This window comes from Kwoniella mangroviensis, chromosome 2, assembly GCF_000507465.2.
Source record: "Kwoniella mangroviensis CBS 8507 chromosome 2, whole genome shotgun sequence".
Taxonomy (NCBI): domain Eukaryota; kingdom Fungi; phylum Basidiomycota; class Tremellomycetes; order Tremellales; family Cryptococcaceae; genus Kwoniella; species Kwoniella mangrovensis.
The window spans coordinates 1,718,647-1,739,328 of NC_088828.1; the positions used below are offsets into that span (position 1 = coordinate 1,718,647).

Here is a 20,682-nt window from a genome sequence, read left to right on the forward strand (position 1 = left end):
GAAAGTTCATCCAAGTTGTGTAAGGGGTTGCGTAAAATGTATTCTTATCTTTGGTCAGAGTAGAGTTAATGGGTAGCAAGAGTTACAAGGTGCATGAGAAGAGAAGATGATGAAATGAGCAATGAGTCAAGAAAGAGTATCGTGGCAGGTGGAAACAAGGAAGCAAGAATGAAGATAATCATTCGATCTTTGACTCTCAGTGAATGATATATATATAGTCTAGTTCAAAGGATTTTTCTCCGAAATCCTTATTCTTCAGTGTATGTAAATCGTCTTTTACCCTTTGGGATAATTCGACTTGATGTCACATAAGTAACATAGCCTCAGTTCGGTTTTTAGCCTTTTTGTATTTTACGAGTATAAGCAAGACAAAATTCACTTCATCATATGCATGTAACAAGTCACCTAATTAGTCTTATCATCATGACATGCCACCAATCTGCACGAATGGAAATGATGATGTGTATGAATCCATCCAAGTACAATGCAGTTCGCCACTCAATATTGGAGATTGAAGGGTACTGTATCTAATTATTCCCTCCTTGGACGTTGTTCTCTTCACCTTGTTGTTGTTGTTGTTGTGGTTGTGGTGGTGGATCTTGCTGTTGCTGTTGCTGTTGTACTTGATGTTGTGCTGCCCAATTATCAGGCCCAGGATCATCTCTCACCTCACTATATTTAGTACCCCAAGTCGGAGCATGACTGATATTACCAGGTTCGAAAGTGAGATCTCCATCGTCTCAGATCTGTTCTCCTTCCGATCCGCAGTCAGAACTTCCTGTAGAAGCTCCGGTATCTTGCCTCTCTGGGACAGCACCTTGTGAGGCACCGTCGGTGGTGCTTTGGGTGTTGCTGTCGGTATTATCTTTAGAGGCTGTGGTAGACATTTTGTTTCAAATCAACTAGATGTCACAAGAGAAAAAATTGGGAAGGTCATTGATAGGCAGGGAAATCTAAGATTGACAATCCGATTGGGCTCAATGTGGTCTTATACATGTAATCCAGAACTCCACAGCGATGTATGTTCAAAGCTAGCTCCATTGACAGAAGACTCCATGTTATCTACGAAATGCTTCCTGATACCTACACGATTCTTCGCACTTCTATCTCGACCAAGAAGAGGTGTCATGGCCCATTCGCTTCGTTGCTATGCTGCTTTGTACACTATGATCATTTGTGAAGTTTATGATGTATATACTTCTCAGACCAGATACATACTTGAAATATAAAGGTTATACTTGGATTCTGGCGGTAACGCCGGCATGATTTGTAAACTGATTTCTTCCGAGAGGATGAAAGGACAAGCCAGAACTGAAAAACAAAGCGCATGTCGCAGAAAGACAAAATCTCTGTGTGATTTTTCACTACTGATACAGTCCTCGTGATCGCTTGTATACTCGAACTCCTCTCAGACAGACCAGATAGCAGACCAAGTGAAACTAAGAAGCACCACACACTACTACGAGTACTGTAATGTCCGTTCAACAAGCTCAGGAGACACAGGGACGGGCCGTTTAGCAAAAATGAAAACGCCACGGTGTGTGCCTGTATCCGCAACCTTGAGTCGTTCCTCTGACATAATGCAGGAGGATTGATAAGTCTATACTCGAGTAGTCAAGAGAGGGGATAACAAGTGAAACCCACCTACAGGGAACTCATATACGAATACACTGAAGAGTATGTCTGGGCACAAGTCATCCATCCATACAGTATGGTGGCGATTGATCTTTCTTCTTTTTTAGATATTCTCCCCAATCACTCTTTTACTTATCAATTCGTACCCAAGCCTGCGATTCGATCAACTCTGTCACAATGAGGTGGTCCAACATCACCTTCCTTCTACTCCCTTGCGTCAGCTTGACCTTCAGCGTGGGAGCAGTCCAAATACCATTCTTGAAATTGAACGATAATGACCAAATATCATTGTCATCCGATATCACCATCGACAATCTGGCCGAGGACATCGATGCTGGTATCAAAGAGAGGATCGAAGTTAAGGAGGATAAGTGGGAATGTGATGTCAGGTCATGGGTCCGAGCACCTGATCTTAGACCTTCATCTGTCATACCTGCGGAAACTAGATTATCAGCCAATGGATCAGATTGTAAGGATATTGAGAAATGGGAAGTAGGACTGAGGTTCAAGGAGAGAGCTATCGTGAAGTTGAAGTAAGTATTTCCTTTCCATATGATTGTCTTCAGTATTTCCTATTCATATGATTGTCTTCAGCATTTGACACAAATGCTCTCGAGATATATCATGGGATACGTGATGGTGTGAAATACCAGAGGTATCTATTTAGAGAAGACACGAACGCTGATATTCAATATTTCTCCCTTCCGTATAGGTCAAAATCGCTTGATGCCAATGACTTCCCCAAAAAACCTACATTCCCGAAATTTAATGATACATCATACCCACAATACGATTTCAATGATATTTACTTTGTGGGTGGGAATTTGGGTAAAGACCCATGGGACGAGTACAATACTCAAATGAAAGAGTACAGTAAGTCCTCCTCCAACCCTTATTTAGTTAGGTGCTTTGGATACAGCAAACTATCCTATGGACCAGATCAGCATCTCTTAGAAGATTTGACTGTCGGGATCATCATTTGCAACACAGATGCTAAATTTTCACCATCACTATACAGACCTGGCCATTAAGAATGAATCTCTATGGGATGTTGATGGGTCCGAACGTATCGTATTCGATATTACGAAAGAGTTACCTTATACACTCAAAGGTGAGCATCCCCACTCCTCACTACTAGAGCAAAACATTCAACCTGTTCGATAAGAGGAAAATGAGAATATACTAACGCACAACTTCCCGGACTGCTCACAGATACAAAGAATATTAACGAGATACACTCTTTCACGGTACAGGTCCCAAATACCAATGTGAGCATCTTTACAGCATGTTTGGGATATAAGACTTAGTCTGATGATCCGTTTCTCTTTCAGTTCCCACCTGTTGAGAAGCACGGTGGTGGATTCATGTCAGGCGGTAACGGAGATCATGTAAGTGGAATATCCCCATTCATCTGTTATCAATCGGTTAATTGCATTTCATGCCAAGCTTATTCTACCATACTCCATAGCTTCTGAATACAGAGACGTTGATGGAATACTATCACCTCATTCACCTGTCGAACGGTACCACCCTGGATATACCAGCAGGCAGAACAGGTTTCATCCCCCGAATCAAGTCAAGTTCCGAGAAGGATAGGGATGGCCACTTTTCAACCGATATCGACCTTGATACCAACAGGATACAAACTGGCGAGGAGCAAGATGATTTGGCCTGGATGTTTGGCCGAGGCAGATACGGTCCTAATGCACCAGATTGTGTGAGTCGATCGTGGCTTGGCACTCTTGAAAATGTTTAGACCTAAAGCTGATCGTTGGTAATATTTAAGGATGAGAGCAATATGGCCAATTTCCACATTCAAGTCGGATCGAATATGACAGAAGTCATTCAAGGTAAGCTTGCTTACCTATACATGTCCATGGTACTGATGATAATTACCCTCCAGGTCAAAATATCACTTTGAACTTTACCCTTACTAGAACAGGCAATGGAAGTGAATATCCTGCGTATCTACAAGTGGGAGCCGGTACCCAAAGGAATGTGACTTGGGCGTACAAGTTTATCAATTCGGATGACGAGTACCACACGTTATTGGGATTCGATGGGGTGAAGAATAGACAGAGGTTTGGCCCGCCGATCAATATGCTTCAGCTTCCTAGTAGAAGAGAATTGGAAAATATGAGAGACAGTAAATTGCGTATGTCCATGTCTTACAGTATTTCCGATGGTCGATTCCCACTGGATTATGGTCAATCGAGATATGATATTGAGATGAATGACGAGGTTGGCAAGGATGTGTATCAGTTCCAAATGGAGGTGACTATGTGAGTTGACTGAATGTGGACCCCTCGATACGTCTTCAACTGACTGTTTTTACTCCTTTAGCCCGGACGACCATTTCCCTTCTTTCGATAGTACTTTCGAATCTTATCGCTCGATGCTCGAATTCAGATTGACGACTATATTCCTATGCGAGCCTTTGGATCCATATACCGCCAAATCCGAGGACACTCAAAGTGAAGATGATGATTGGACTGAATATGAATTAACCTCAAGAGAGAATAAGAAGAAACTTCGAGTTGGCACTCATCTTACTCATACTGGATCCATTCCAATCCATCTCGCCTTGACAACGAGACATACCACCGCGGACGAGGCTGCTCCTGCTCCTACGCATTATCTCGATCCAGACGCTCTTGGACCTGTCATACTCCTTCCGAGCCAACAAAATTCGCAAGAGCATAGTAGATTGGGTGTGATGAAAGAAGAAAGTAAAGATCAACTTCGCAAGAACCGATACTCTTCCGCGAGATATGACCGATACAGACCTGGCAATATTGGTGGTGGATTTTTACATGCTGCCAGACTTTGGCAAAAGAAGGAGAGCAAGGATACTTAAAAATCCAGCTGTTGTGCGATACATTTGATTGGGAACAGTCGAGAAGATTGATAAGCAAGAAATAGGTCATTTTGTGTATGGCTGTTTACTTATGCCTACCTCATAGTATGCCGTGACAAATATGCATCTTGTATATGATATTATCAGCATGATGAAAACAGCATAGATTCAACGAATGGTTATGGCGTCCGAAAGCACTTCATGTTTCTTCCATTCTACCATGCAGTGTGTCAAGCAAGCATATCTACCAGTCGAAATAACAGCATAGAGTGATAAGTTTAACAATGTTAGTCGACGCTCTATGCGTTTCCCCTCAGCTCGTCCTTTAAGCGCCACACCTTCCGGAAATACGGCATAGTCGGCCGAACCCTTCCCTCGGAATCACCTCGCTGTGAGCGCGAGTGAGTGAGTGAGTGAGTCAGCACGTCATCTCCACCACACCGAGGTACATTCCTTCCCACAACGCAAGAAAAGGCCTCATCTCCATCGTTATCGTTGATCGGTATCTTCTTATTGCCTCAACTACACATCTCACCACAAATCAATCAGATTTCAACCCAAAACTCAATCTAATCAAAATGGTCAAGGTACGTCTGTATCCAAGCTATATCAATCATGCATCCCACGTGTGCTGATCTGGTTTGATTATTCTACATCTTCGTGTTCCTCCTTCGTTACCTCTCGGGTCTTCAATCCACCAAATCCTCATTACCTTTATCGTATCATATCTTATCGTGCTCTTGTCATGATGACTGTCCCACGTGATGGTACTCTTCTCGGCGTATGTCGATCTGCACATACATATGGCGACCTTATCGACTACATATGATCCTATAACATGTTCCTTCACTTCACCTGATCTCCTACCTTTATCTTGAATCGACCTTCGTCTCCCTCTACCCCAACCATACAATGACCATTTAACCCGCGACGATGTTACCACTCAATAGGCTATCGCTGTTCTCAAAGGTGACTCTTCCGTCTCTGGTGTTATCACCTTCACTCAAGAGAAAGATGGTGCTCCAGTAACTGTCTCCGGTGACGTAAGTGTCTCGATCCTCATCGGTTCTCCTTCCTATAATGATTGCTTTCCTCGCCTCTCTGTACATTGACTCGCTGACTTGTTCTCCGCTAACAGATCAAGAACCTTTCTCCTAACGCTGAGAGAGGTTTCCACGTCCACGAGTTCGGAGACAACTCCAACGGTTGTACTTCCGCTGGTCCCCACTTCAACCCTCACGGTAAGAACCACGGTGGTCCAGATGCCTCTGAAAGACACGTTGGTGATCTTGGTGAGTGCGAAATCACTTTTTGATCCATTCACCCCAGATCATCGATCATTGTCTAACCACACTGCATGTCACCAACTTCACTGTTTACTGACTTTGTTTGATGTATATGTAGGTAACGTCAAGACCGACGGTTCCGGTACTGCCGCTGTCGGCATCACTGGTGAGTCTATCCATCATAACACAACCCTTTCAGTCCATAGGGAAGCTGATCGCTCTGTGTGCTATTGATTCCTTTTCTACCATGACACTGTATTCCCATATAACTCGGGTTCCTTCGTTCCCACAATCCCTCTCCACAGATAAATCCATCTCCCTCTTCGGCCCTTACTCCATCATCGGACGGACCGTCGTTGTTCACGAGGGTACCGATGACTTCGGTAAAGGTGGTCACGCAGACTCCCTCAAGACTGGTAACGCCGGTGGTAGAGCCGCCTGTGGTGTCATGTGAGTGCAGCTATCTTTTGTTTATTTTGACGCGGGATGACGCTGACGTCTCTCTTTTTTGACCGATAGCGGTATCGCTGCTTAAGCGTATTGTTGCTACGTTAAAACGTCAAAGGGTTGATGAGGTTCTGAGGTGGTGATGACTGTTATGAATGAGTAATCAGGAATGAAGTATAAAAAGCAAAGAGATATGCATATTGTAGTCGCAGTAAGATCACATAGTGAAGAAGCTATATCGCGTAGTATGATACGCGATTGGTTTGCATGAGTACATTATAATCAGAATCAATATAAACAGGGATGAGACAGTCAAAGGTATGAGAAGATGACAGAAGGCTTTTGGGAGGAAATGATTTTAGAACACAATTTGTCCTATTCTAGTTATATCACATAAATCCTTCCGATCGATAAGGAGTCAGACCGTATATTCATAGCCGTCCCTTTGATAACAAGGTAATTTGGCTGCCGAACGACAGATATCCTGATCCCATCGCTTCATACTCTTCCCGTTTATAAGGAGAGGAGCGAGGTTTCATATCTTTGCTGCCGAGGAGGTATCATCATTTCTATATAAATATACGGAATCTCTCTGTCAGCCGCAAATCCCGAAGCAAGCAGCGAATGCAGCTAACAGAACTCAGACTCACCTTTATGAAAGGAAGGATTGAGGAGAAGAAATCGTCGAAATGGTGTTAGCATTTGTATTTATACGGTACAGGAAGCAGAGCAAAGTGAAGCGTGCTGAAGGTGAAAGTATATTACCGTATAATTCCGGTTGATGTGGCATTTACCGAACAATGGTTGAGTCGCATGTCATGAATGAGCGAGATATTTCGTCAAAATCTATTGTGCAAATCGAATCTTTCAGCTATCTCTCACCATTCAAGAGGGCTATCAATCAGAACATCATCATAAACTCGTAGCTATAAAACAGCCCAACAGATCTCATATCGGTCTCAGAAGAAAGAAAGGAAGAGCCAGAGCCAAACGGAATTGCAACTTCTATCAAACTACCTATCATCAAATCAACGATTTCCACAGGCATGTCTGATTCAATCAACGACCCAGCTGCTGCAGCAGCTTCAGGCCCTTCGGGACCTTTAGAAGAAGTTCAAGTGGACGTAACGAAGTTGACAGCTTTGTCACCTGAAGTAATCTCAAAACAAGCTACCGTGAGTATTCATCGTCACACCCAACCTGGTGAAGGCAGTGAGAAGAAGTACGGCAACTGTTTTCTATCAGAAACCTTTAGGATATCAGCTTATGGTGATGGACGTGGTCACGAAGAAAGTATGCTGATTTCCTTCAATTTTGTTTGCAGATCAATATCGGTACGATCGGACATGTAGCTCACGGTAAATCATCGACAGTAAGAGCCATCTCAGGTGTGCAGACCGTCAGATTCAAGAACGAGTTGGAGAGAAATATTACCATCAAATTAGGTTATGCTAATGCCAAGGTGAGTGATCGTCAGAGTGGTAGCTGGGTGGCGAGAATCAAGGAAAGGCGAGGAAGAAGGAAGATGGTCTTGTCGAGTCGAGTCGGATAATGTAAATCGTCGTAATGCGAAAATCATTCTAGAGTCGAAGTCAAGTGGTGATAGTGTAGGAAATTGAATCACTTGTACTATGGAAGAATGATGAAGCCATGCGGCATCGAGCCACAAGCTGATATGATGGATCTCTGCATTTAGATCTACAAATGTCAAAATTCAAACTGTCCCCCTCCATCATGCTACAAATCATACCCATCAAGTAAAGAGTCGAACCCTAAATGTGAGAGACCAGGATGTGAAGGACGTATGGAGTTGTTGAGGTGGGTACGATAGTCTTATTCGTATCGTAGCAGTTGACAAACTAGCACTATCGCGCTGACATAACTGCGCATGCTCCACGCAGACACGTATCCTTCGTTGATTGTCCCGGTCACGATATCTTGATGGCTACCATGTTGACAGGTGCTGCCGTCAGTGAGTATCGGTAGTGCACATTGGCTTTGGCTTAATAGCATTTATTGTGAATGTCCGAGCTGATGCCTTCCTTCATTCTCTAGTGAACGGTGCTCTTCTACTTATCGCAGGAAACGAATCGTGTCCTCAACCACAAACAGGTGAACATTTAGCTGCGTTGGAAATTATCGGTGTAGACCCCAAGAACATTGTGATTCTTCAGAACAAGATGGATCTGGTGAGAGAAAGTGAAGCTATGGAACATTGTGAGAGTATCAAGAAATTTGTTGAAGGTAATTTAGCTTCCCCCCTTAGTTACATGATGATAATAGCTGATCTCTCTGTATGATCTGAATAGGTACAACCGCCCGACTCGCCCCTATCATCCCCGTTTCGGCCCAGTTGAAATTCAACATCGATGCTGTCGTACAAGCCATCACAAACATCGCTCCCCCAAACTACGATTTCACTGCTGACCCACGAATGGTTGTCATTCGTTCTTTCGATGTTAACAAGCCTGGTGCTGGTGTCGATGAGTTGAAAGGTGGTGTTGCTGGTGGTTCCATCTTGCAGGGTGTATTCAAGGTGAGTTTCTGTACAGGGGTATCCATCTACATCTGGTATGATCTGACATATGACTATCAATGCTAATCCGAAATATTACAGGTCGGTCAAGAAGTTGAGATCCGACCAGGTTTGATCACGAGAGATCAAAATGGTGTTTGTACCTGTCGACCATTAAGGTCAAGAATTGTCTCCTTGCACGCCGAACAAAACCACCTGCAGTTCGCCGTCCCAGGAGGATTGATCGGTGTAGGTACTTTGGTAGACCCAGCACTCTGTAGAGCGGATAGGTTGTTGGGTATGGTCATGAGTTCAGTTGGGAAAGGTCCTTCGATCTATACTGAAATCAAAGCTGAAGGTGGGTTCGCGATCTTTCTTTCGATATCTCACCGCAAGATCATGACAGACCAGCTAACCCATATTTCTCATCCTTAGTGTTCTTGTTGCGAAGACTCTTAGGAGTGAAAACGGACGACAGCAAAAAAGCCAAAGTATCCAAACTTGTCGTTGGCGAGACCCTATTTGTCAATATCGGAGCTTCACAAACTGGTGGAAGAATTATGGCTGTGAAAGGTGGTGATGTGACGATAGCGTTGACTACTCCCGCATGTACCGAAAAGGGAGAGAAGATCGCTTTGTCGAGAAGAATAGATAAACATTGGAGATTGATCGGTTGGGGTAAAGTAAGATCGGGAGGTACCTTAGCTGAAGTCGTTGATCAAGATTAAAAAGATAGGCACGAGTATGGTAGCATTGTTAGTGTTCGTGTTCATTGGTTGATATGTTGTTGCATGAGAGATGCATTCATGTAGATAATTTCAGAATCATAAGATGCAGACAGGTCAGCAAAGACTGTCTGTATCTCAGGTATGATATGCCTCTTGAAATATCTCGTCCCCAAACAGTTAGGATATATTAACTCATGTTATATGTTTGTAAAGTATATACGCGATTGTGGTATTTAACGATATACAAAGTCATATTATATTAGCTACATACGAAAGCACAGTGTTATATCATCAAACAATCACTCAGTTATCCATTTCACCATTCACAAATTCTCAGGAAGCAGCAGGTCTGAAATCCAATTGACTAACGATCAAAGGCCAAACTATCACGCACAACATAACATGATCAGCACTTCGTTTCTTACGGACATTATAGGATCTTCAGAGAGTAGAGTGACCTCGACTCACCCTCCTCAAATCCAACGTGTTTACCATTCCTGATCTGTTGCCAAATCTGGGTCATAGTTTCTGATTTTTTGATTTCCGACCAATGTTTAAGGAAGAATGCGACTTGGACCTAATGTGATTGAAGCAATATCAACATCAGCATCAACATCAACATCAATCAAATCAAAACCAAAATCAAATAACAAGCTGTCATGATGGGGCAACGGAAATACTTACCTTCCTGATATCTTCATAGGTATTACTAAATCTACTAAACACTTCCGCCGGTACATTTCCAGCCGTCAATCCCGCACAGATATGTTGGAAAGCCCTCAACTTCAACGCAGGCAAATCCAACTTGTCCGCTAACCTATATATAGCTTTGGCAGATACAGGTCTGGGTCCAAGTACATATATATCTTCATTCTCATCGTCCTCGTCCTCGTCGTCAGTGTAAAATGATGAGGTCTGAGGAGGTGGCGGTGAATCGATATCACGTTCGTACATCCATCTTGATATCCACTCTGAACGAGATTTTGGGTTCTCAGCGTCAGCTGAAGTGGAATTGACAGGGTTGATGCCAGCGTTGTTGATGGTTGTAGTGGATGATCGACGAGGTATTTGATGTTCGAACGAGGATGTTAGTGGTGCAAAGTAGATTACATCGGTGTAGATCTATACGTGTTGTTAGCCATATTCAACTACCAATTGGATCGAAGGGGCATTCGATTGGACCCATCAGGTAGACTGGGGACAGAAAGGGAAGAAGAAAAGCAGTAGAAAACACGGAGACAAACCAAAAGCAAAGCTCAAGCACCAGCGTCCAACTCACCCAATACAAGACATTCCACCAAGTACTCCAAGCCGCATCCCTAATCACCACTCTAGTCTTCTTCGGTCCTATCGGAACTTTCGACTGCTTGTTCTTAGTAGATGTAGAAGGCTTCGAACCAGATCTATTGGAGGTATTCGTGCTACTTATGAGGCTAGGTTCTTTCTTCTTAGTAGCGGTATCATCATTTGTTTTTTCTTCTTTATCCTTTTTCGTTTGCTGATGTTGATGGCCCTCTTCAGATTCCAACGTGACATTACCAACTGCTCCTCCATCTTCATCTCCCTCTTCCTCCTTATTGTGAGGTACAGCCTCGGAAGAGCTGCTCGTGGACGTGTCGTCCTCTCTAGCTGTAATGGATGGTGTTCTAATAGAGGAATTCCTACTTGTCGTTGTGGTAAGATGTAAATCACGTTCTGGTTCTCGTTCGCGATCTGGTCTCAAGCTTGACTGTGCATCATGAGATCGAATACTTGCTCCTCCATGATCAATATACGATGAAGATGTTTCTGCAAGGGTCATCTCATCGTCCATATCTGAATCTGACAATACCGAAATATCATCATCGGAATCGTACTGCAATTGAAAAAAAACCGACACTAGCTATGAGCGGTTGTTTGCTGAGTGATGCTTTCAGAAGATATCCGACTTACCTCTTCGTATATCCCTTCAACCTCTTTGAATCCACCATGAAACATCGCATGGAAATAATCACATCTTCTCAACAATTTCTTACTCGCGTATATACTTCTAGGAGCGGATCTCGACCCCTTGCGAGGCGGTATGACAAATTCGACATCCGAGTATACTACATTTCCACCAAAATGATCAGTCACCTTTCTCTTGCTTATATGGTCGGATATACGCTTTACTCACGCGGATCGTCCAATAATGAACCAACACTGCTGACTACCTCCTTCGGTACAACCCTCTTAATACCTCCAGCAGCTGATGTACCTCCTGCCACACCTCCCGCAGACCCATCAGCGGTGGACCATGCGCTAAGTCCACCTCCACTTGACATCCTGCCTCCAGTGTTGGTACCCATCGTGTTCGTGGTTGGTTGTAGACCTACACCGAGCCATACTCCAGCAGGAGGCTGAGGTTGAGCCTGAATCGTGCAAACGATCATAAAACTATCTGACTGAAGTACTTGAGGATGTTGAAACAAGGCTTCTCGTTTAGCAAAAGCTTGCCATCCCCAATTAGCAGTTTTGACTGCGAACGTATGATCGGATGCATCTTTAGATGCCAAAGCCTCTTGCTGTTGAGCATTATTTCGACTGGTATTTGTACCTTGACCCGTACCGGGTCTATTGGTGTTCTCGATCGAGGAAAGTGGTAAAGGTCGTATTTCGAACTTAAACCACCATAATCCCTTTCTAACCCATTTGTTCTGAATACAAGAATCTCTCTCTTGAGCCGTTGGCTATGAGAGTATACACATAATGACACCTCTGTCAGATATCACATTTTCAGACGTGACGGACAAGGAAAAGAAGAATGAGTTGTCAGTGACTTGGTCACTCACCACACAAGATAGGTATAGGCTAACGTGATCACCAGCCGTCTGGGTTGAAGTTCCAGCATTAGGATACCAAAGTACTTCCCATAAATTATCTGCATCACCAAATACGGCAGATTTGATGCATTTCCTGTATGGAAGAGCCCAATCTGTGTAAGCTTCGCATACTTGATGTGCGCGTACTCCCACTCCCACTCCCTCTATATTTTTGATTATTTAGAGGAAACTGACGTTTCAACTCACGATTTCTGTTCGCCCCTCGTACTTTCATACATAACTTTCAAACCTGTCAATCTCCATTCCAGACATACCGATGTAGTCTCCTGAAACTCATGTCCTGGCGTTATGGCTGAGGTCGTTGTGGATGAGGAGGGACCTGCGGGGGGAACAGCTTGGACTGGTTGATTGGTGAATGTATAGCGAGGTGGTGGGGGTGTGGACATGATATGATAGATGTATATGATTTTGATCCAAGATGTAAGAATAATGGCGGGCAGAGAGAGAGAGAGAGAGATGATCGTTTCATGAGGACAGTGAGATGAATCAGCACGGATGACAGGAGGATGAGTATGACCGTGACGCCATGATATGTTCGACGCTATGATCAACAACGTTCCAACTCACCTTGAGCATGTTCCCTTGTAGTGTATGGCGGTGGAACACTTGTCATCTCGTGGGCAGGCGATTGACTTGTCTGTCCTGTACCTGTAGTAGGTCAAGATGATATATATCTACTGTTACTGTGAAACAAGATATCAGAGTGATATTGGTGTTGTTGTCAGTTGTCGATTGATGCAGCATGACATACCCCGATCACTTGGACGTGTCTTTGGTGGCGTCATAACCGGTTAACATTATCTGCTTACACACTGCATTGTTCTCTCAACATGTCACCTGTGCTTCATCTATCATCTGAGAACAGCATACACCGAGGCTGAAGCTTGCAATCAAATCTTATCTATTCTGTTCACCATGAAATAGATATTCACACAATCTGCATATATTCGTCAACCAAGTAATACATATCAATAGAGCATCAAGTCTTATCTTATATATATCACCAAATCAACGATGTTTTTCGAATTTTCAATCCCGCCTGATCGTACACTACCAATAAGTTGGATACTATTACAATACCGATAATTCGTCTATACAAGAGAAAGAAAGAAAAAAAAACATGTATGTAAACCTAAAAAAAAAAACATATAAAGACGGTCCAAAGATCCTATCACTAGGCTAACCAATCTTTTCACTCTTTTCGATATACATCTTCCAATGTTGATGATTTCTTGATTTATGTTGTGTGATTTTGTTGAAGCGGAAGGATGTGAAAAGTGAAAAGATCGGATCGCGGGATGGATGAGGCGGTCGAGTATATGATTTTGATGAGACGATATGAGCGAGAAGGAAAGCGAAGAAAACGATAATAGTTGATAGTGGATGGGAGTGGAGGGTGAGACAGAGTGAACAGAGAAAGAGATTATTATTTGGTGATTTGTTTGGAAGTGTAGGGAGGGGCCGACTTTCATAAGCCAACATATACCCCATGTCCATACCTGAACTCGTAGAGCAGGTTTTTCCTTTGTGTCTCTACTTCTTTACCAAATTCCAAAAAGAGCTAATGCCACTAAAAGCGGCGGCGCTGCATTTTGGATTTTTCGATTGGTCGAGAAGCAGGATAGGTCGGAGTGGAAAAAGGACTCGGTATAGTCGATTGAAAGGGTTGAGTCGGAAAGTGAAAAGTAATTGTTTGTGCTGGATCCAGAGATAGAGATGCAGAAAAAACGAGGGATTAGGGAAAAGTCTCGGTGAGGCGCGAAAAGCTAAAACCTCAATTCAATTGGGAGTCGATTCAATGAAGAATCGACTAGATGAGACTTCCCGACTCGGCTCGTTTTTGCATTCTGTTCTGAGCACGGGCGACGGCCGGTGAGACACCTTGTCGCTTGGCTTCGACGAGCGGACCATCAGAGTGAATACCTTGTCGATGTCGTTCAAGATCGTGCAATCGGGAGAAACCACGTTTACAAGATGTGTGTGGACATTGATAAGGTTTTGGTCGCAGTGGGTTGTGGGTTTGGATATGAGACTGAAAGGCATCCAAGTTAGCATCCATGATAGAGTAAGACAAACGATGACTTAATACTCACTTTCAAGTTGAAAGCTCTGGCAAAAGCCCTACCGCAGATTTGACATTTATGTCTCTTCTTTGGGTCATCGGGAGTTTGACCGGGAACATAACCTCGACCGCCACCGTGGGCGTTAGGAATCGGCATACCAGGTATCATAGGCTTGAGTTCCTCGAGACCAGTTCGGGGAGGTGGTGAGAACTCAGCGAGTTCATCTTCACCTTCGTGTTCGCTACCATTGTTTGAGACTGCTCGTCTCACTACAGGAGAAGGTTCTTGAGAGACGAAAGATGGTAGGCTGGCTGAAGTTGAAGTCTTTGACATTTGGATTGGGGTGAAATCTGGTACACCGGCATATACGGGGGTTGAGGGGTATGGAGGGCTGTTCGCGGATAAGGTAGACGTCGGTGGTCTTGGGTAAGGGGCGAACTGTGGAACCGCAGAATCGCATGAGGATCGAGTGCTTGATGGTACGAAATAGGTAGGCGACGAGAAGGCTCTCTGTTGCTGAGCTTGAACCCTGGCAACATCGGCGGCTTGAAGATGGGCTTGAGCCTGAGCATGCAAAGCTGCTTGAGATGATTGTGGGTGGTAGATGAATGAACCGGTAGGTTGACCCCAGTTGGATACTTGTGGACTTACACCATAGTAAGGGGTTGGTACGGGCTGAGGTTGGTAAGCAAGCATGTTGTTGTTGTTATTGCTGGTGTCTTTGTAAAGAGACATATCATTGTATTCACCAGGACCAGGCATTAATAGGTTGCTGTTGTTACAAGAGGCGAAGAGAGCGTCGAATTGATCTTCTTGAACTCCAGTGGCGAGTGCCCTGTAGTGGTGATATCTTTGAAGGTGATGGAGGCTCAATGCTTCAGCGGTGTCAGCGTCACTGTGATTGATTGAGTTCAATGCTGCCAATTGGGGGATCGAGGGGATCTCGATGTTGGATGATTTGGGTGAGATAAGGGTAGTTGAGGTGGGTGTACACGTGGACGCGACGGGTGACTGATCTAAATCCAAATCGAATGAGACCTTGGGTGTTTGCGCTTTCTCTTCGCCGATGGGAAGTGCGTCGAGCAAGATGGATCGCGGTGAGAGATGAGTGAAAGAATCGAAGTGATCAAAGTCCAATCCTCCAGTCTCTGATGAAGGTGGTGAAGGGAAGATCAAGTTTGGATTGAGTTTGTTATCGGTATCGAAGGAGAAGGGGACGAGGGAAGGGTGTTCGGCCATCGACGACATTGACGGACGATGTCGGGGAGTGTGGTTTGATATCAGGTTGATATATTCTACGGGTGAGAAGAGGTATGTATGTAAGTTGTTTATCGAAGAATGTATGTCTCGTTCAATTGTTGGCCGAGTGTGAAATGAGGTTGATACTGACTATTTGAGTGGGGGACGTTGGCAGGGTGCGAGAGTGAAGCGCATATATATGTATGTAAGTATGGCGTTGACGTTGTCAGTTGCAACGAGTGTTGGAAAGATTTCATCCAAGGTGAAAGAGGGAATGAGGGTGGGGTTTGTTATATGTGATCCAGGTGAAATGGAAAGAGAGAAAAGAATGGAAGAATGAAAAGGATGAGAGCAGGGTGGGTGTGAGAGCAGGATAAACAAAAGTGGAAAAGGAGAGGAGTGGGAAAAGGTAAAGGAGAAAAGGGAAAGGGGGAAGGGCAAGGGGAAGGGCAAGGGGGGGACCGATTCAAAGGCGATGCAGTGATTTATTATGCGACGTGATTAAACTATTGCCCTACAGGGTAATATCACATATATATACAATCCAAGTTACCGGGAAAACTACGTGCTTTGTTTTCTGGAAAAAAACGACTGACCTTTGTGGCACCCCCTTTCCAACTATCTGTTTATGTCTCTGATTGGTTTATGAATATTTCTATTTATGGCTCCACATGCGAGACAACAGGATAAACTCTCGGTAACTGCTCAGTTGGAGTCCGGGGTGGTGTCGAACAGTGGAAAAAGACGGTGTACGATATCACCGTTGCTATGTCATAAGCTATGCTATGCGTGGTCAAAACATGCAAGCGAAGTGAATCGGGGTTGGGTTGAGATTCAAACGTGAATGATTTCGTGTGTCTGTTGCAGATTGAAGAAAAGAGGGTAAAGCACTTGACTACAAGGAAACCTAATTAGAGCATATATAGTCATGTTCCTCATTGTCAGATAGGAACATCTGGACTTGTTCCTTCCTTTCGTCATGAATAGTACGATTCGTTTACCGCTTTAGTGTACCTCATGTACATTCTAGACCGTCCTTAGTGCGATTGGTCGGTCGTCAAGGACCTTCCTTTGTCTAGTAAGACCATCGACCTCATCGATCCGCGATTCATCGTGTGGTCGCGATCCAAAACTGTATCACCACCCTATTCGGAGCCCATCTCTCCGATACCTCTCACTCCCTACGTCCTCGTCCATCCGAGAATCGCGGGAATTGCGGATTATTCCTTCTCAAACATTCTTTTGGAGTAGCAAGATGTGACGTTTCAGAAAGTTAATTTTCATTTGACATGACATTATGTTAATTCATGAGATACGGCCGAGATAGACGAGTACTCGTACTGTATTTCCCGGTACTCGTATTTCTGTAATGCAACGCAGCTTGTCAGCTCTGCTTCACATGGGAAGATCCCTCCTTTACGGACAACAGACATGCATGTATCACAGCCTCGAGTAATGCAAAGTATCGACTGGGGATGGCATCGCTATCCGTAGTCTCGACAATCCCATCCCAAGGTGTTGTTGGATGGACTGCGAGAGGATGATCTGCGTAGTCAGGATACACTTATGTGAAACGTTCTTCTGGAATTCCTGTCGGTTGTGATGGGCTTGCCCCTCATCCACCTGCCGCTGCGCATGTTGGAAAAGAGGAGCTTTGAAAGAACGACATGCATATCTCTGTGACATATATACACGAGTGCACACATGAACGATATTCGACAAGGAAAAGGAAACAAGACGGAGATATGGCGAATCTCCGTGCAACGCGTGCCGAAATGAGATATCAACTCGCTTCACTCTGATTCTGTAGTAATGTTCGCTATTCTCCCTCACACTCACAGTGTCTCATAATCTCATGGGCACATAGAGTCGCAATATGGCTATCCCCCCGCCTCCGGTCGATGGACAGCATAGCGATCCTGCTCCCGTTCCAGAAGCAGGATCCGAAGCAGGTCCATCTACACCAAAATATCACCTCAGTCAAACATTATCAGCTCATAGTCGAGCTGTAACCGCTTTGAGGTTTTCCAATGATGGAGAGACGTTGGTCAGTGCAGGTAAGTACGAGATGCTTCACACATATTTTGATATGGTCATCGGTGGGATCTGCTTGCTGATCCCTGTGATCTATAATAGGCGCAGATGGGTATCTGCATTTCTGGTAAATCTTTTTGACATTCTGCAATCATCCATTTGGTGTATTGACTTTTCGATACGAGAAGGAACGCACACTCCGGTGGATATTTAAGGGGCTTTCGAGCACATAAGACAGGTATGTATCACTATCACTATCATCCAAAATGACATATCACCAATATATGCCAGCAAATGATCTTAGGTTAATCTGAGATACAGGTATAAACGACATATCCATATCCCCCGATTCTCTATACATCTCAACAGCTTCCGATGACAACACCTCCCTTATATTCCCTCTTTATCCTCCACCTGTTGCTCAGCCCCAGAATGCGAATGAACCTCTCAAAACGTTGGTTGGGCATACAGCACCAGTCTTATCTATATCATTCTCGCCCAAATCGAATTTACTAGTTACAGGCAGTTTTGACGAGTCAGCTACAATTTGGGATGTAAGAAGAGGGAAGGTATTGAGGAATCTGCCGGCTCATGCGGATGCCATTTGGTGTGTCGGGTGGGATCATGAGGGGGCGATGGTTCTAACGGCTAGTGCGGATGGTTTGATGTGAGTGTCTCTTCGATTCTGGCCTGTTATTCCGTGAGGAACATAAGAAATAGATTGTGAATGAAGGGTTGAGTCAGCAGGTGTGAGACAGACGTGTTTTCTGTGTCCAAGGATGATCCGTGTTGTTGTTTCTTTAGAAGACCTGCTCGAGCTGATACATTTTCCTGTCGCCTAGTCGATTATGGGACGTAAATAGTGGACAGTGTCTCAAAACACTCGACAACGATACCAACTCGCCTGTGTAAGTTGTTGTCCGCTCCAGTCCTTGGTTCTTCGTCATCACACGTCTTACCACTGAGGCTTTTCATGTTGTACAGCTCATACGCTTCCTTCACCCCTTCATCATATTTCCTACTTTCCTCTACGCTCTCATCAACATTGAGGATATACAACATCCATACATCGAAGGTTCTCAAAACCATACAGGCTCCGGGGGTCTATATAAGTGAGAAATATCCTTGTCCCGCCATAATATTCGAATCTCCACCTGTGTCGCAAGAACAAGATCAAGATCAAGATCAGGATGGGATGGATATAGACCATAATCATAATGGTATTGCAAATGGTAATGTGAAGAAGAGCAAAGAATCGAATCCAGCTTTGATAGTCTCTGGATCGGAAAATGGCAAAATCGTCATATGGGATTTACAATCTAAGAATGTCTGTCAGGTATTACAGGGACATTTGAATACGGTCGTCGCTATTGCTGTGAGTGACTTTCAACCTATCAATGATGGGATGGAGGAAGAAGCTGATCGTGATTTCGTTTGTATTTAGGTACACCCTAATGGACGTATAATAGCTAGCGGGGGTCTGGAACCTGAGAAGAGTATAAGGTTATGGAGAGTTGATTGAGCGTAGTATTACGATAGGCTTTGAGTCAGTGAGGGATCTCAAGCTCTGTTGTTGGTCATACCTATACAGACACGGTATCGAGGGGTTGATCATTAACTATCGATGAAGTAGGATAATTTTAATTTGTTGTATGGACTTCGACAATGTAAATATAGACAAGGTTGCATCTTATACTTATCGTGCACAGATAGAGTCAACCAACTTCCGTTAATCACTCTTATCATCTCTCGGATGTTGGACAATTAAGAAAAGAGAACCTCTCATAATCCCGTAAAAATGCATCATCACCATCTCGAATGAAACAATTTTACAAACCAACTTTACCTCCTTTACCTCTTACACCTTTCAGAACATTATCCACCCAATCTTTCTCTTCCCTATCTACCAATACGAAATCGCCCCCGACCCCTCCCCCTGCCCCTTGGGTCTTAGTATTAGGGGGTGAATCTTTCTTCTCGAAAAATAAACCTGATTTGGAAGGTGAGGAATTATCATATGGTAAGTTGAATATCTGAGCGGTAGTCTTGGAAGTCGAGTTGGATAATGGGTGTGGTTTTGATTGTGATTGGTTTAGGTTGGAGGAAGTCGATGAGGTTAGTTGGTTACGGGTTGGTGTGGATGGGTAGAGGGATCGTTGGGATTGAGATTGGGATTGGGAGGATGAGGAGGGAGTTGAGGATGAGGCGGGGGAGTATGAACGTGTCTAAATGGGGTTGACAATATGTTCAGTACATTTTCTTTATTTGCGCGCAAGATGGGTATACAGCAACAAGACTCCTATCCGATCTTAGTAAGATCACTCACCAATGGAGAAGAAACTTTCGAAGGCGTCAGTACCAAATTTTGCCTTATAGGAGGGATATATTCCTGTGGATATTGAATTGATATTGTAGATTCGATTATATTCCAGACCAATATGCTTGAAATGAGGAATTCTACATCGTACACATATTCATATATTGAGGTCAGCTTAACTCGTAGGGAACTTTGTTCATCATCCTTATCTGGATCGAAAAGCTAACGTAACTTACCAATCACATAAATCCCATTTTCACCCCAGCTCTCTTCCCTCCCTTTCCTCCCTTGCAGGTACCCATCCGATAGCTTGATGATAATTGACCGAATGGTGATATAAGGTGAGAAATACCCTTTGATTAATTGGAATAAGAATAAGATGAATAGGTTGGATTTTAATCTCGTTCGAGCGAGAGAGGGTGAAAGTGGTTTGAACAGTGTAGAGAGACCAAAGGGCAAAGAGGACGAGGACGGGAATGCCATTTTGATCGTGGAGGATGACGAATCGAGGTGAAAGTACTGTACGAATTAGTAGATAAGAAGAACGTTAACATGAACTTGACGAGGTAGAGGTTTACTTCACGTCCGTCGTCTATCTTTGACTGAAATTCGATCGAGGATGCGAATTACGTAAAATCGGACAGACACTGAAATCTCCATTCCTACTGTATGTATTATCGTATAGCTCACATACTACAGC

General features: G+C 43.9%; 8 protein-coding genes across 8 annotated transcripts; 4 read left to right on the forward strand and 4 right to left on the reverse strand.

Annotated features, from left to right (window-relative positions):
• Positions 1-527: 527 nt before the first annotated feature.
• Positions 528-887, reverse strand: I203_107505 (uncharacterized protein; the record flags this gene model as incomplete). Its single annotated transcript, XM_065518204.1, has 2 exons — positions 528-730; positions 776-887. The coding sequence occupies 2 exons, from the start codon at positions 885-887 to the stop codon at positions 528-530; spliced, it is 315 nt and encodes a 104-aa protein (XP_065372934.1).
• Positions 888-1,812: 925 nt separating this feature from the next.
• Positions 1,813-4,492, forward strand: I203_107506 (uncharacterized protein; the record flags this gene model as incomplete). Its single annotated transcript, XM_019145586.1, has 9 exons — positions 1,813-2,168; positions 2,348-2,508; positions 2,654-2,746; positions 2,848-2,903; positions 2,967-3,023; positions 3,104-3,352; positions 3,422-3,485; positions 3,539-3,917; positions 3,979-4,492. 9 exons carry the CDS (start codon positions 1,813-1,815, stop codon positions 4,490-4,492), a joined length of 1,929 nt encoding a protein of 642 aa, XP_019005405.1.
• Positions 4,493-5,240: 748 nt separating this feature from the next.
• Positions 5,241-6,232, forward strand: I203_107507 (superoxide dismutase [Cu-Zn]; the record flags this gene model as incomplete). The annotated part of the gene is made up of 5 exons (XM_019145587.2): positions 5,241-5,273; positions 5,443-5,535; positions 5,631-5,784; positions 5,897-5,944; positions 6,084-6,232. The coding sequence occupies 5 exons, from the start codon at positions 5,241-5,243 to the stop codon at positions 6,230-6,232; spliced, it is 477 nt and encodes a 158-aa protein (XP_019005406.2).
• A 1,039-nt stretch (positions 6,233-7,271) lies between these two features.
• I203_107508 (uncharacterized protein) lies at positions 7,272-9,468 on the forward strand (the record flags this gene model as incomplete). Its single annotated transcript, XM_019145588.1, has 8 exons — positions 7,272-7,400; positions 7,550-7,687; positions 7,922-8,043; positions 8,127-8,197; positions 8,281-8,469; positions 8,535-8,761; positions 8,843-9,098; positions 9,176-9,468. 8 exons carry the CDS (start codon positions 7,272-7,274, stop codon positions 9,466-9,468), a joined length of 1,425 nt encoding a protein of 474 aa, XP_019005407.1.
• A 333-nt stretch (positions 9,469-9,801) lies between these two features.
• I203_107509 (uncharacterized protein) lies at positions 9,802-12,715 on the reverse strand (the record flags this gene model as incomplete). The annotated part of the gene is made up of 10 exons (XM_065518205.1): positions 9,802-9,851; positions 9,937-10,045; positions 10,153-10,590; positions 10,748-11,323; positions 11,401-11,555; positions 11,624-11,686; positions 11,825-11,989; positions 12,056-12,176; positions 12,279-12,402; positions 12,516-12,715. The coding sequence occupies 10 exons, from the start codon at positions 12,713-12,715 to the stop codon at positions 9,802-9,804; spliced, it is 2,001 nt and encodes a 666-aa protein (XP_065372935.1).
• A 1,424-nt stretch (positions 12,716-14,139) lies between these two features.
• Positions 14,140-15,640, reverse strand: I203_107510 (uncharacterized protein; the record flags this gene model as incomplete). Its single annotated transcript, XM_019145590.1, has 2 exons — positions 14,140-14,361; positions 14,423-15,640. 2 exons carry the CDS (start codon positions 15,638-15,640, stop codon positions 14,140-14,142), a joined length of 1,440 nt encoding a protein of 479 aa, XP_019005409.1.
• A 1,867-nt stretch (positions 15,641-17,507) lies between these two features.
• I203_107511 (uncharacterized protein) lies at positions 17,508-19,187 on the forward strand (the record flags this gene model as incomplete). The annotated part of the gene is made up of 7 exons (XM_019145591.1): positions 17,508-17,688; positions 17,768-17,792; positions 17,854-17,903; positions 17,987-18,332; positions 18,508-18,573; positions 18,650-19,040; positions 19,110-19,187. 7 exons carry the CDS (start codon positions 17,508-17,510, stop codon positions 19,185-19,187), a joined length of 1,137 nt encoding a protein of 378 aa, XP_019005410.1.
• Positions 19,188-19,494: 307 nt separating this feature from the next.
• I203_107512 (uncharacterized protein) lies at positions 19,495-20,465 on the reverse strand (the record flags this gene model as incomplete). The annotated part of the gene is made up of 3 exons (XM_019145592.1): positions 19,495-19,890; positions 19,992-20,122; positions 20,219-20,465. 3 exons carry the CDS (start codon positions 20,463-20,465, stop codon positions 19,495-19,497), a joined length of 774 nt encoding a protein of 257 aa, XP_019005411.1.
• Between the last annotated feature and the right edge of the window lie 217 nt (positions 20,466-20,682).